Source organism: Aethalodelphis obliquidens, unplaced genomic scaffold, assembly GCF_003676395.1.
Source record: "Aethalodelphis obliquidens isolate GAN/ISIS:26980383/991018 unplaced genomic scaffold, ASM367639v1 scaffold7, whole genome shotgun sequence".
Taxonomy (NCBI): domain Eukaryota; kingdom Metazoa; phylum Chordata; class Mammalia; order Artiodactyla; family Delphinidae; genus Aethalodelphis; species Aethalodelphis obliquidens.
Genome location: NW_020837951.1, coordinates 57,903,670 through 57,918,664, shown reverse-complemented (window position 1 = coordinate 57,918,664; position 14,995 = coordinate 57,903,670). Strand labels below are relative to the sequence as shown.

Below are 14,995 nucleotides of genomic sequence, written 5' to 3'. Positions count from 1 at the left end.
ATTTAAAACTTCCATAATCTATATGGACTCATTAGGTAGAAGTGAAAAGCAGTACAGTTGGAAGAGTCCTTTGCTTAAAAGCAAACAAAATCTTTGTATCTAATGAGGGAATCTTGGGTACACTGAAGTCACACTACAGGCTAAAATTATCTTTGATTTTTTCTTTTTTCCTACAACAGCGTCTAGCCAGTTCTAAAGCTCACACCTCAAGATTCATCAGTGCCAATCTTCCATGTAATAAGTTCAAAAATCGCCTTGTTAATATTATGCCATATGAATCCACGAGGGTATGCCTGCAGCCTATCCGAGGAGTAGAAGGATCTGATTACATCAATGCCAGTTTTATTGATGGATACAGGTATACACTCTTGCTCCCCTGACAGTCCAAAGCCTTGATATTTACATGTGCCCTAGTTTCACAGCCAGCATGAATTTCATCTCAATTCAAAGTGTTTTCTTTCTGCAGAGGTCAGCATCCAGTCCCTTGGTATTCGCTTTTTTATTATTTTAGAGAGGAGTAAGAAGCAGCAGTCACAGAGTTTTTAATCTGTCCATGTGCACTCTTCTTTCAGAAGTCATTTGGATGTGGAAGGAGTTGATAAAGGAACTGTTTGTACCATATTATATAAATTCAGTAGATTGTGTAAGAGTCATTTCTACAAAATGAAGTTGCACAACTAAGTGTTTCTTAAGTGATTGGTATGACACATGAAATTGAGCTGTTAGCATTGCTCTGAAGTTTAAATAACAATGATAAAGACATACATCATAATATTAACAAAGCAATTTCTTTTGCAAAATCCCCCAAATGTATTAAGTGTTCTTATTTGATTACACAATCCTAATGGGAATTTACTGCAATAGCATTAATAATGTTTTCATTTTTTATTACCTGGTTTGATGTTTACATATCAAATGCGAAGGCTTTGCGTGTTTTCTGATGACTTCAACATGCTCTTTTCGTTCTCTGTGATTCAGACAACAGAAAGCTTACATCGCTACCCAGGGGCCCTTGGCAGAGACCACCGAGGACTTCTGGCGGATGCTGTGGGAGCACAATTCCACCATCGTTGTGATGCTCACCAAGCTGCGTGAGATGGGCAGAGTGAGTGTCTCCTTATAAGACACTCAGACCACAAGAGGAATGAGGATTTCATTTTAAAAACCCGAGTGCCAGCGTCATTTCTTTGAAACACAGAGTACTCTGGACGTGTTCTGGGCCATTCATTACTGTGTTGAATTTTAACTTGCAAAGCCATATCAAGTTCTTTCATTTGTGTGTTTTGAAGAAAGAACTGGTACTTTTGTTCCAGTGAAACACAATCATAGAGACAAATACGTCTGACTTGTTTTGACTCTCAATGTGTTCTTACTTCCTTTCGCTCTGGACAAGCTAGAGCTTGGGTGCCATCATTACTCTGTATGAAGGAACTTGACTTTTTTTCATCTCTGAGCAAATTTTTACCTGCTCATCTTCCACTCCCATTAAACTGTTGGAAAGTTACGTAGTTTTTCTAAGGATATAATCTGGTAACCTCAGGTTTACTTTTAAAAAATGATTCTTCTTGAAAATATATAAAATAGCGTTAGAGACACCTAAGGACCTACCACTTAGATTCAATAGATACAAGCATTCTGCCATATGTGCTTGAGATGTTTTCTTTCTTGTCTTTGTATAAACTCAATGGTAGAGATGCATCCAAAACCCAACTTTTTAGAGCCCACAGAGAGAGTGAAAAAATACCAACTAGGAAAGTAACTTGACTTTTCTGATTTAGTTATTGAAGTCATTAAAACTGCGTGGGCTCCAGGTTCCTGAGCTGACAGAGACTGGACTAGGTCAATTCAGAGGTTTCTTTCTGTGTTCACACTTGATGGTTCTCTTCATTCCAAAACACAGTGTTGATCAATGCATGATTAACGTGACTAGCATTATGTCCGAGGACTGATGTAATTAATTGTCTAACTTGTAAGTATGAAGATCCTTACCCTACTGAAGAATTCAGTCAACTGATGTGTATTAAGCACCTACTGTATGCCAAGTACTATGCTTGATAACATGCACAAATATTGAACCACATGATTTCCCTATCCTCAGGGAACCTGTGGTTTCAAAGAGAAAATGAGTCATATGCGATTGGAATCACCTTAAATTCTAAAACCGTATTAGTGAAAGAAAGACATTAAATATATAGATACATGCTAAACAAAACTTTATTTACACTTTACGTAGCTTGACATTAATCTTTTTTTTTTTTTTTTAGGAGAAATGTCACCAGTACTGGCCAGCAGAACGATCTGCAAGATACCAGTACTTTGTTGTAGATCCCATGGCTGAGTACAACATGCCCCAATATATACTAAGAGAATTCAAGGTCACAGATGCCAGGGTAAGTTGGCACAGTCTTATGCTCTTAACCATTAACTGAAACGTAGTCTAAACTGCATCCCTGGGAGAAATATTTTCCAAGTGACCATACTCCCAAAGTGAAAAGAAATCACTCATCCTGGAGGATTTTTTTTTTTTAAACATAAGAGTAACTTCTCCTGTCCTGTAAGGTTTCTCACAAGCCCAGGCTTGGCTCACATTCAAATGTAGCATCTGGCAGCCCAACTTTGGGGACGTGCTTGGTGAGTGTGTGTGCCGGGAAGCATTTATTGATTGGTTGGCTGTGCTTACATTTACCTCCTCAGCTTATTCTCTTTGGAGCTTTTTTGACTTCTTCATTACTTGAGGCTGTAAATATGTTGTTGTTTTGCTAAGCCCTTTAGGTCATGTTGGCTTGGAGGTTAATTTGGTATGATTTTAAAATTGCTGAGCAAATGGCATTCTTTAGAAGAATCTGACAAGCTTTACACATTCTAATTTGATTCCTGGCATGGTTTATTCCTCGGTGTGCTAATGTGTCTGTCCATGAGAGCTGTGCACCCACGACCCTTGTTGGCTAATTTTCATTCTGCATTTCTTATCTAGATTGCTGAGTGCAAGGTTCAGCCCTGATGTAAGATGTTCTATGCATAAACTTTAATATCCTTGCCTTTGGCCACTTTCAAACCATGATTACAAAGACATCTTAGGAGAGAGTGGGGTCAGTCCAAAGCCCTGCTTTGTTTTTGGAACTGTCACAGTGGGTGGGTTGAATAAAACTGTAGGGTAGAGCTATTTACTTGATCCATTGTTTTTGTTGGAAAGCAGCTTTCTCAACCAAGACTCCTGTTTAGAGATTGTCTACTAATCCCCAAAGCCTGGCCCTGGCTGTTGACCTAAAGTGAAAGAGAAATTGGTTAGCAGGCTGCTTGGCCCAGGTGACAGATCTGTTAATCCCAGAAAGTCTTAAGTCTAACTACTCCGAAGGTGACTATACTCAAGACAGCAGTTAAGTCCCTAGGTCTCGTTTTGAGTTGCCCAAGCAAGCGTGCCTTGGTGACACATTGTTTAAAAAAAAAAAAAGGAAAAAGCAGGCCCTTTCAGAATCTGAAGCTAGATATGTGAGTGAAAACTCTGAGTGCATTCCAAGCGAACTCACCAACCATTTCTGACGACAAAGTGTAGGAGCCAGGCTCTGCAAATGGCAGAGACAAGAAACACTGAAGCAGGAACTTGTTCCTATGTTTTGTTTTGAAGCCTCTCTGTGATTGTATAACGTTCTTAGCTGCCATAGCATTTGCTGTTTGTGCTCCTAGTGTGTTTCTAATCTCAACTTCCCAGTTTAGAAAGCAAGGTGGCACTTGAGAATACAGTATTGTTAAACAGGTAACCTTTAAGTGGAGTCAGGTGGTCTCTCCTCTGAATCGTAAAGGTCTGTACACATGCTGTTAAAAACAACTATGGTCAGAAATGAAATCCCCAGGACAAGCAGAGGAAGACAAATCTGTATTACCTAGCCTCTGGCTTCCCTTCCTGTGCTTTTCAGACCTTTTCTAGAATCAAAAGGAAGTAAATCATGCTTCCATGGTAACCATCCATAAGTTTGTTATGGGGCCAAGCAGTTACTTTCATATTCCTCAGTATTCTCACAAACTTGATGTGATCTCCCAATTTATTTCTATTCCCAAATGATTCCAGTCAGGAATATACCCTGTTCGTATGGAAACCACCAGGCTGGTTGATATATGTCCATCTCGAGTTGGGCCATCCCCTCTTCTCCATATAACTGAACGAGAAGGATTGGGTCTTTGTCTACTTAACCAAAATCTTGGGAACTTGCACATCTATATCCAAAATGACTTTAATGTGGAGAGAGTTGTTACAAAAGTGGAAAGGAGGACCAAACTGAAGCCTTAACTAGGAGCAGGGACTCCTCAAATAGAATCAGCCCCTGTAAACTTGGAATTTGCATTCTCTCTCTCTCTGTTGATTGAGGGAAGAAAGCTGATGGTCATAATCGTTATTCCTGCTTCTGTAAACAGAGGGTCCCTTCTGCTTTTGTTGTGCTTCCAAAAACACTGTGCAATTCCAGAAGGAATCAGAAGTCCCTTAATGTCTTCTTTTGAAACCATTTATACTTCACGAATCAGAGAAATTTTGCCAATCTCTTTAGGAAAGATAGACTGTTCCTGTATCTAGCTTTTGGTTTGTCCATGTTAAAGCCCCGCACAGACACCTCAGTTCCTGTGGTCAGCCAGGAAGAGTTCTTTTTCAGAAAACAACATTTATCTACTAATAATCTCTCCTGTCTCCTTGAGGGACACTTCACTTCCTGCTCAACAGCACAGTCGCCTGGTACACGCTGTGTATACTGCCTTGGCTAGAAATAGTATACCTCTGAGACGTGTGGGGCATCCAGGTTAAATCCAGCTACCCAATTTGCGTCAGATCCTTTCAGTGTCACTAGTTGTCATTTGACAATGTTGCAAATAAGCAAACACAGCAGATGTGAAGGTATCATGACAATAGCAAAATCTCTGGTCTGGATGACATGCCTGGATGTTCCTTTCAGTATTAAGAAGTTATTGGATTCTGAAAATTTTGAAATGGAGTGTATATGTTCCACTTCGGTTTTGAAGGCAAACTTTGGGGCTCAGAGCATTTACTAACATGGGAACTAGGTGGCTTTTTATGAAAGCTCAGGTTTTTAATGGGCATTGTGAGAGTAAAGAAATTTGCAATTTAAATATATGTGAATGTAGACAGTGTTGATAGCAGGTAAGATACTAACTGACTAATTTTCTAGTTAAACATGTTTCTAACTTTTTCTTCCCTTTTTTGGAAAAAATCATGCCTGCTGTTGTGGTCTGTGCACTGGCTGAATCCTCCTGGCGTCCTCCTTTGCGGTTGGATACGTGGCTTTCTCTCTAAAGGACGGGCAGTCCCGAACCGTGAGGCAGTTCCAGTTCACTGACTGGCCAGAGCAAGGAGTGCCAAAGTCTGGAGAAGGATTTATTGACTTCATTGGCCAAGTCCATAAAACAAAAGAGCAGTTTGGCCAAGATGGACCCATTTCAGTCCATTGCAGGTGAGAATCAGGAATGATGAGTTTCCATTTGTGCTGAATGCAATAACTTTGAAAGTATGTACTGTTGTCTATTCATTGTTGGTACCAATTTATTGTGAATCTGCATAACTGAAATTTTATTTTTATTTTTCTCAGAAGTGTATTGTAAACCCTAGAGCAAGGACTCATTTCTCTTTCTTTTCACAAAGTGAAAATAATCAGAGGAAGATTTTTATCTTCAAATTTTGCCTCTTGTAACAAAGGACCAAACTGTGCTTTCTTTGCCCGTTTTACCGTAACAGGAATTGTTTGTACACCACCGAGTGATAATTTGTTCAGTTTATCATTCCTCACTTGTTTTGCTTTCATAGCATTACCCTGATAATTATCTTTCTGTATCTTTCTCCTATGTTTGCCTTCTTGAGAAAACCATAAATAGTTATTAAGCCTTAATAACAATACTAATTCTTTTCAGTCAATAAGTGATTAGAATGGTACCTCAGTTAAAATTGCAATTTGCTTGAAAATTTTTGCTATATCAGAAAATGAAGCACCTTCAAGTTAATTATTTTCAATAGTTTCCACGGCATTTTATAATTCAAGTCATTGAAGCTAACAGAAATAGCAAGTAAACAGTTCAGAAAGGACAATTACCATAAATTTAGTGCTTTTGGAAGTTACTATGCAAAAACCTTCTAGCAAAAGGAATTCACCTAATATGTTTTAGTTTCAGTTTGTAATCTCTTTATGGTCAAAATCTTGAAAGAGTTCATTAAAAATTTTACTTTGCTTCCCCCCCAGAATCCCAAACTGCAGTTCTTAGTGACATGGGAGACAGGTCGCAAAACAGGAGAAATATTAGACATGGGCTTCAAAACATCTGAGCTCTAGTCCCACTACTATCATCATGTAGCTCTGTGACAGTAGGGAAACTTCTCTAGACCTCAGTTTTCTCAGCTGATCTCCAAGACCCCTTCTGGGACACACAGTGTGCTATTAAATGAGAAGCAGACCTTATTTATACACATTTGCTGTGTGTTGAGCTTATCCAAAGTTCTTTGCTCTAGAACACCAAAGAGCATGTAGGAAATGATGCAGGGACTCGATATTCAGACAAAGTGGGTGGTATATACGGGACTTGAATTACCTGGATATCCCCCTTAATTTTCCACATAATTTGCCCAAATCCTAATCCAAATTTTCCAGTATAAGCTATAAAGAAAAGAATATGTTCAACACATTTTTCTTTAACTTCAGGCATTCCCATAAGTATAAATAAGTGTGTGTATGCATGTGTCTCTTTTCATTGCTTTTGTCACAAAATTATTTGTATATACAAAGATTGCTTTGTATACTATGACATGTTATTCATATATCTTAAAGACTTCCAGATATCTTCTCTTATCTGGGGATATTTTAAAAATACCACTCATTTATAGCTTATTAAAAACAGGATAAAGTCAATAAATTTGGAAGTTATAAGGCCAGTGTCTGTTATTTTCTTGAAAGCACCTAGTAGAAAGCCAGAAATCCTATATTTTTGTTACATTTGAGCAAGCAAAGCAAGGTAAGATAGACTCTGGAGTACCTGGACCATTCAACAAAAAGATCATAAATCACAGTCTCTCAGGATTAAGAGAGACTTTCAAGGTTGAAAGGGACCTTCAAGGTCATCTACTCCAGCTTAACAGAGAGCCTTGACTGGGCCTGGTTATCCTTAGTCACTCCGTAAAACCTGCCTATGGATTTTAAAGCTTCACTTACATTTCTGTTAGGACTCTTTAGAAAACCCAGTTTATAAAGGGACACACTATTTATATATCAACTACATCCCGAAGTAAATGAATCCATCCATTTTCTACAGCCTGTACCCAAGCATTACACGTGCCGTTTAATTAGGATCCAAAAATGTAGGGATTTTTCAGATTATTCACTCTTTTCCTCATTACCTAAACCTCCAGATGCTTTCCTACTTCTTAAGAGCACAAAAGCTATGAATTAATTTTCTTCTTTTGCTGCTGTTACAATTCTGGAATCATCTTAAAACATTAAAGAAAACAGAAACTCAAAACCTTGCTAACGTGGTGGAAAGAATCCTGGTGTTTTAGCTACTGAACATCTAAAAATAGTAGATAAGTGTATAGCTCAGTGGCTCTTAACCACTGTGTTTTTTTTCTTCTTCTTCTTTTTTGAACTTTTTCCAGTTTAGAGACCCCTTTGATAATCTGTTAAAGTTGTAAGTTTCAGAAACAATATATATATATATATATATATATATATTTACACAATCCATACATATAAGATATTCATAGACCCTTCCAAAGACTAAATGAGGATCCCATGTCAAAAATCCTGTTATATTGATAGAATCTCCTTTCTCATATCAAAACTGATGTCTGAATTTGAATAGTATATATACCTTCATATTTATTTTTACGTCTAGGTGATGGGACATGTTGCACAGATTCTTAAGTGACTACAAGAAAATCTGAAGGCACCCAGTTTGTCTTACCTTATCTGAATTATTTCAAATGTAGAGAACAAACGTATGGACACCAAGGGGGGAAAGTGGCGGGGGGAGGGGGTGGTGGTGGCATGATGAATTGGGCAATTGGGATTGACATGTATACACTAATATGTATAAAATAGATAACTAATAAGAACCGGCTGTATAAAAAATAAATAAAATTCAAAAAAAATGAATTATTTCATATTTTAAAAATATTAAGCAGGCAAAGTTTAAAATTTCAGGATCTACGTGAAGAGTATAAATCTGTATTTTATTTACCATTCCTTTTATCCATTTATTTTATGTTTCCTGGCCCTTTCCAAAATGACATAAAATCCCAGTTGAAAGGTTATTATATTTTATAAGACTTAATCCTAATTACTCCACATTCATTCTCACCTGTTATCATGGCACAGTCTTAAGAGTAATCATTTCATGAACCCAACACCACATTTTCCTGAACATTGCTGTAGTAGAACCCAATGTAATATGGAAGCTGGTGGACATACGTCCACCTCCAAGCAAATGTGGCCGAGACCGTGAGTGTCTCATCCAGTAATGTTGTCTTTGTTATTATGACAGTGCGGGCGTTGGAAGAACTGGAGTCTTCATAACACTAAGCATTGTTTTGGAAAGAATGAGATATGAAGGAGTAGTAGATATCTTCCAGACTGTCAAAATGTTAAGAACGCAACGACCAGCCATGGTGCAGACAGAGGTGAGAAGAATCTCCAGGAGTTTGTTTGTCACATCTCAAGAACCAAATAATACATTTTGTTTGCCAAGATCTCCTAGAGTCCAGAGACTCTCAACACCAGAGGCAAAATGCAGGAAAATACTGTAGGAAAAGCATCCAGTTGTTTAATATTTTTGAACCTCATTTTCCCCCTTTGTAAATGGGAGTGACAGTGTCAGTGTCTTAGAGCTGGTTTGGAAGTTATCTAAGATGACGTATTAGATTGAACCATGTTAAATTGTCACTGTTTGGGGCCTATAAAAATGGCAATTTCATATAATTCATTATATATATATATATACATTAATGTGATATACATTGCACGAATTTAATATATGTAAAAAGCCCAATGGTAGATAATATACCTGGTAGATAATAGACCCTTGGCCCATTTTATGCCTCCATTCTCCTTCTATATGCCTAGGTATTATCAACTGCTCTATATTTCATTTCTTAATAATGGTATTTTAAAATATTTGCATCCTGGATATGCACTAGAGAAATCAGCCTTCCATTCTCTACTCCAAGAATTGTTATGAAAATTCTGATATTTTTCAGAATAATAGGAATTCATGACTTAGCCAGTCTGACCTACTGACTTCATTTTAAGGATAATATAAGTGATAGATAGTTTTCCTGTTTCTCAAAAGGCCACCAAATTATACAATTTATATGTATTCCTAAATTCATAACCCACAGTATCTTCCAGACTTTGATTTCAAAATAGTGCAAGCATTTGGCTTGCAATACTCAAAACATTATGTCAGCCTGACAAACTTAATGGGTGTTGGGGGTGACGAGGGAAATTGGACGTTTAGAAAGCCTTAACACTTAGCCAAGCAACTTACTGTGACAAGATAGGAAAGCAAACTCCATTTATTTTGCATCACCATTTTTATTGTAGAAAAATGCACATTTAAGCAAAATAGAGACTATCTACTTTCAGCCCCATTGGCTACTGAAAATAAGTTTCTTTTACGGGGAAAATCCTACTTTTTCTCACCCCTTCTTCATCTGTAAATTATAATTTTTCTATCTTATAATGCCCCCACTTATTCCCATTTGACAGTGTTCTTCCCTGTCTGAAAAAGGACATGTTTCATGCTGTTTTAGTTTAGTGTGGGTCTTTCTAGAACAGGCAACTAACTAGCCATCACAATGAATTAGGCCAAATGGCACAGGTACTTTTTGACATGGGCAGCCAGTCTTGTGATGCCATTTTCAAGGGATGAAAAGCCTAAAAGTTCAGCGCCCTGTGTATTCGGCTTTGTGTGCCTGATGTTCATCACAACGATACCTTTTGGCCGCTTCCCTCACTTATATAAACACATCAGAAACAATGGAGAATAATTCTGATTGCAGGCAACAAGGTCTACTGTCTGATAAGATTTTTTTTTTTTTAATTCAAATGTTTTTGGCAACAGCCCAGAAGATAAATGAAACCACATTTTCCTCAGGACAATATGTGTCTGCATAGGCCTCTCTTAAATATGCGAACTGAAAATTACTTACCTCAAATAATTAGATAATTTTAAAAGACGGCTGTGACATATAAGGAGTTCCCATGTTTAGCTGGTGGTAATTGTCTGGTACTATCCTTGGAGAACAGTTCACATATGTCTGGAAGATAATGTTCACAGGAGCTGTTACTACTTTGGAATTAGGAGACTATTTTAGTCGAATTGAGTGGTGAAGTTAATAAGTACCCCATGTGGCTAATGGTTCTTTGCTCAAAACAAAACAATTGGTCATTGGATTGAATTGATTGGCGAAAGCAGTGATTTTGCCCCCATCTAGGTGTAACTTTGTCTTCCAACATCGATTTCCACTTTTCTGTTAAAATGTACTCATGGCCCCTTTTCTTTCTCCCCATGCTTTGTCTCCGGCAGGATCAGTATCAGTTCTGCTATCGAGCCGCGCTAGAGTACCTGGGCAGCTTCGATCACTATGCAACGTAGAAACCCCTGACCCACTTTGGATTTTTACTGCAAGCCCTTCAATATCCATGGAGTCTCTTCTGAGCCATACAGGGCATTTGAGAAGTCCTTCTTAACTTCTAGCTAACAACCACTTAGTGGGACTATCACACACAAAACAAATTTAAAAAAACAAACTCTTCCGGGTGGACCAAGAATTCACAGTTTAATAATCTAACCTGAGAAAGAATAAAGAGAGTCCTGACTGATGAGGCATCTGAAGGATTTTATTTACAGATACCTCAAGGATTCAAAATAAAGGGAAGAAGAAATCACAGCAAAGAACCGCCATCTTGTTCAGGATTGCTTGATGGGTGCAAAGAGAAATGGCCTGAGTGCAGCAGTTCAGGGCAAGATCTTTGCTGGCTTCTCATGACAAAATGGACTCTGCTTTGACATCGCCCCTTCCCAGCATACTACTCATGATAACGTTTTAGGGGGAAAGGGGGTGGGGAATGTTTAAAAAGAAAGTCTTTGATTTAGTTTTTTAGTATTGTAAAGATACTGCTGACCTGTGCTTCATTTTTAACTGTGTAAACTTTTTTTTTTAACAAAATGTATCATTCGATAAAGTGAATTTTAAAAAAGTTACATAACTCTTCATTTTTTATTTCCAAATTGTAGGTTTTTTTAAGCTGTAGAACTGTTATCTGTGATACCTTGCTGTAGAAATATCAAATAATTGGAAAATTTGCACATTTTTGTGCAATACTCTTAATCTACAGTATCGGTCTCGTCTGGTCTTACTTTTACACTTCTGTCTGGTTTTCGTTGCTGAGAAAGTACCCATTTTCTTCAAATAATCAAAGAGAACTTTGTTTTGTTCTTTGGAATCAACAGGGAGGCGCAAAGTATAAAGTTGCTGCTAACATATATACATATATATCCATATTTTATAGGGGTGTCTATGTATATATAGTGTGTCCACACAAAAAGATAGATATAGCTATCATTCAGTTCTTCCATGATTTAGTTTTTAAATTTTTTAAGGTAGAGAAGCTATTGTAACACCTTTTTCAATTTGTTATTAATTTTATGACATACTGATATTTCTCAATATCACACAATTTTAATTCTTAAGGGAAATGAGGAATGCACATCAGTGATTGTCAAACCTCACCCCCTTAATTTCCTACCCAATCTCCCCCCACCCCCCTAACCATATTCACAAATACTATTTTGTTAGCCAGGCTTCCAACAAAGTTCAATATTTCTAACACTCTAGTGCAATAAAACATTATTAAATATCTAAGAGGTGTGCATGTGGGAAAGGTCAGTGCATATCCCTTTAGGAGGAGAGAATGTTGTAATATATCAGCTATCAAGATGTTTAAAAAACAGTGTATTCAATTGTATATTGTCTATAGTATGTGCTATGAAATTTGCATTTATGATATGTAACAGGGGCAAAGCCAAACTCATGTTACTCTGTTCGGTCAGAAACATTTTTTGTGGCATACAGCATTCCTGGGAAGTGCTGTACTTTGTTTTCTTTTGGTTTTAGTTTTGCATTTAGAGTGCCTTATAATTGATGCCTATTTTAATAGCATTTCTTTTCAGCTTTTGGTTCATATTTTCATTATTTGTTCGTATGTGTTTCTCTTCCAATTAAAGCATTATCTGTTTACCACATGTACAAAAACTCTTTGAATAATATGCATTCCTAGTTTTCAACCAAGTCGGGGATGTTAGTGATTGTACCAGCCCAAAGCACTTGGATAATCAGGGCCCTTCTTCCTTTCATCATTGTCAACATCAGGAAAAGCTACTTGTTTTATTTGTAATCCCTTCCAAATCTGCTCTGGAACATTCAGTAACTGCACCAAACTTAATTTATTAACAAACATGATTGTCAACTTTGAACATATTTACTATTTCATTAGGATTTTTCTAAAAGGAGAAATTAAAAAATATATATATATGTATATATATATATATATCCCCCCCAAATTTTTCAACATAATTTCTATAGGAAGCCATGGACAATGGCATGAGTTTGCCATATCTTACATGATTTTAAAGAACACTCAGAATATCCAAGGAACTCTTATTAAAGAGTTTTGGTAAAATATTTTGGTTTAATGTTAGCTTCATTGATGTTCTGCATGGAAGGAGTTTTGTTTTCTACATTTTCCCATCACTAGCAGAATGAAATCCAAGAGACCAAACACTTGCAAGCATCATATTTGAGCACTTTTGTAAAAAAAAAAAGAAAAGAAAGAAAAAGAAAAAAAAAAAACTATAATACTAAAAAAAAAAAATAATAATAAGTATCTAGAAGGCTACCTCAGAATGAGACTCTCTATCCTACATCAGAACAAGAGAAGAATGTGCACTATGTGGGTCTGTTGTTGTTTTCTTTTAGTTTGTATCTTTTGGAGATTTATCCAAGTGCCAGATTACTCAGTGCTATGATTTTCGTTTAGTGAAACAAAGGGGGTCGGACAGACATTGCGTCATGCAGACATGCCATGTTGGACAGGTAGAATCCGATGGTGTACTGCACACCAGAACGATTGGCCAATGAGCAGTTTCTCTCCCTGAAACCAAAACTGCCCATTTGGCAAAGGGAAAGGGGAGAATAATCACAAGAAGAAAATGAACGGGATGCATACCATAGACGAGCGAGGAGGAGAATATTCCAGATATCTTACTGTTCAGGAGCTGTTCTGAGAGCTAACTCCCTTACTGTCATTGATGTGCATTCCACTCTGCTTTTCTGTACAAACATTCTATCTTCTTTTCCCAGGTAAACATCTTTATCTACCATTACCATAAACTTTCAAGTTTCCAATTATTTTCATCATCATAACCAGTACGGTGCTATTATTTACCTATGTACGTGTAGTTATGTATAATTTTGTAATTAGTTACAAAGGTAAAAAAAATCAAAATATATAAAAAGTGATTTGTACAGAACTTTATTTTAGCTCTTTTTTAAAAATGATTTGCATGGTTAGACAATGGCGAGGACAGCCAGGGGAGGGAAGGGCCTCTAGGGAACTTTGCACTTTCTATACCTTTATACTATGCACTGCCCTATTGATTCTACACCCAATAATGTTATTACTTGAACCCATCTGTAAGAAACTGCTTCAGAAATTCGTTTGTGTGTATGTAAATAACCCAATATAGAAAAAGGAAAGGAAAAATTCTGCAGTAATGTACAGATTTTTTTCTTTCCTGGTTTTGTTTTTGTTTTTTGTTTTGGTTTCGCTTTGCTTTAGGCCTTGCTTTTTATTTTTCATTACCTTTTCTTTTTCCTATTTTGGATTTTAGTTTCCTTTGGGTTTATGGGTGCCCTGATACTCCAGCAGAGATCAGAAGGCTACAGATCCATCCTCTCCATCTGTTATGTGGCTTTGCCATCCAAGCTTGGAGTGTCTTTACAAAGATAATAACAGTTGTGTTCTTTGCTCTCGTTTTGGATGCATAGACTGAAAAATTAAAAAAAAAAAAACAACTTGTAAAATGGCTTGTTAAAAAAATACAATTACCTCTAATTAGTAGTACGCGTAAATGTTTTACAGAATGAAAGGCGTGCTTTTTATTTTCTTACTTCGTTACATTGGTGGCGAAAGAAGTCTGTATGAAAATCAGTTCTTTGCTGACACAAGTTCCATTTGTTACAAATGAATTCTAATAAAAATGTCAGTGTTATGCAGCCCTGGCCTTTGCTTTTGTCCACTCAAGCACTTTGGTTTTGAACTAACTATGTATGTTCCCTCTTCCCCCCTGGTTATCTGGTTAGTTCCTTTATACTAATAGTAATTCTACTTACCAAGAGGCTGCTATCTACAGGTGCCTGCCTTGAGGTGAGCACCTTTCACTGGTAAGCAAACTGAGGCTTAAAGAAATGGTTTGCCCAAGTTCACACAGCAAAGAAAGAAGCCTTGGTATCATTCAAACTAGAGATCATAGGCAATCTTTAATTCTTCATGATGACTACTATATACAAATAAGTGCATTAGGATGTATATAAGTATTATCGTCTTGAAACAACTGGCATCTCTCAAGTACATAAAAACTCTTTGGGAACATGGCTAAGAAAATACTTGGCTTGGATTGTTTATTCAATCATTCAATATTATAAATCAGAACTGTTGTAGGCGTTGGGAATGCAACTGTGAACAAATGAGATACTGCTGCTTCTCCTATGGAGATTGCAGCCTAGGGAGAGAGGTTTGCATTAAATAATGATAAAATTACACTCTGACAATTGTTATAAGGGAAAGGAGAGATCCATGAAGTTAGGACTTTGTATTGTGAGGGACAGAAACTCTGACTCAGCTTAAAAGACAAGGAAAGTGTTTTTTGGCTCATATATTTAAAGATCAGG

General features: G+C 37.0%; 1 protein-coding gene across 1 annotated transcript in view; it reads left to right on the top strand.

Moving 5' to 3' along the window:
* LOC113620125 (receptor-type tyrosine-protein phosphatase delta) overlaps positions 1-12,473 on the top strand; it is a 194,647-nt gene extending 182,174 nt beyond the window's left edge. Inside the window, exons 22-27 of the mRNA XM_027105857.1 lie at positions 180-358; positions 979-1,105; positions 2,265-2,390; positions 5,302-5,456; positions 8,527-8,662; positions 10,570-12,473. Of these exons, the coding sequence (XP_026961658.1) occupies positions 180-358; positions 979-1,105; positions 2,265-2,390; positions 5,302-5,456; positions 8,527-8,662; positions 10,570-10,638 (792 nt within the window). The 3' untranslated portion in view covers positions 10,639-12,473. The remainder of the gene's footprint in view (positions 1-179; positions 359-978; positions 1,106-2,264; positions 2,391-5,301; positions 5,457-8,526; positions 8,663-10,569) is intronic.
* Positions 12,474-14,995: the final 2,522 nt, after the last annotated feature.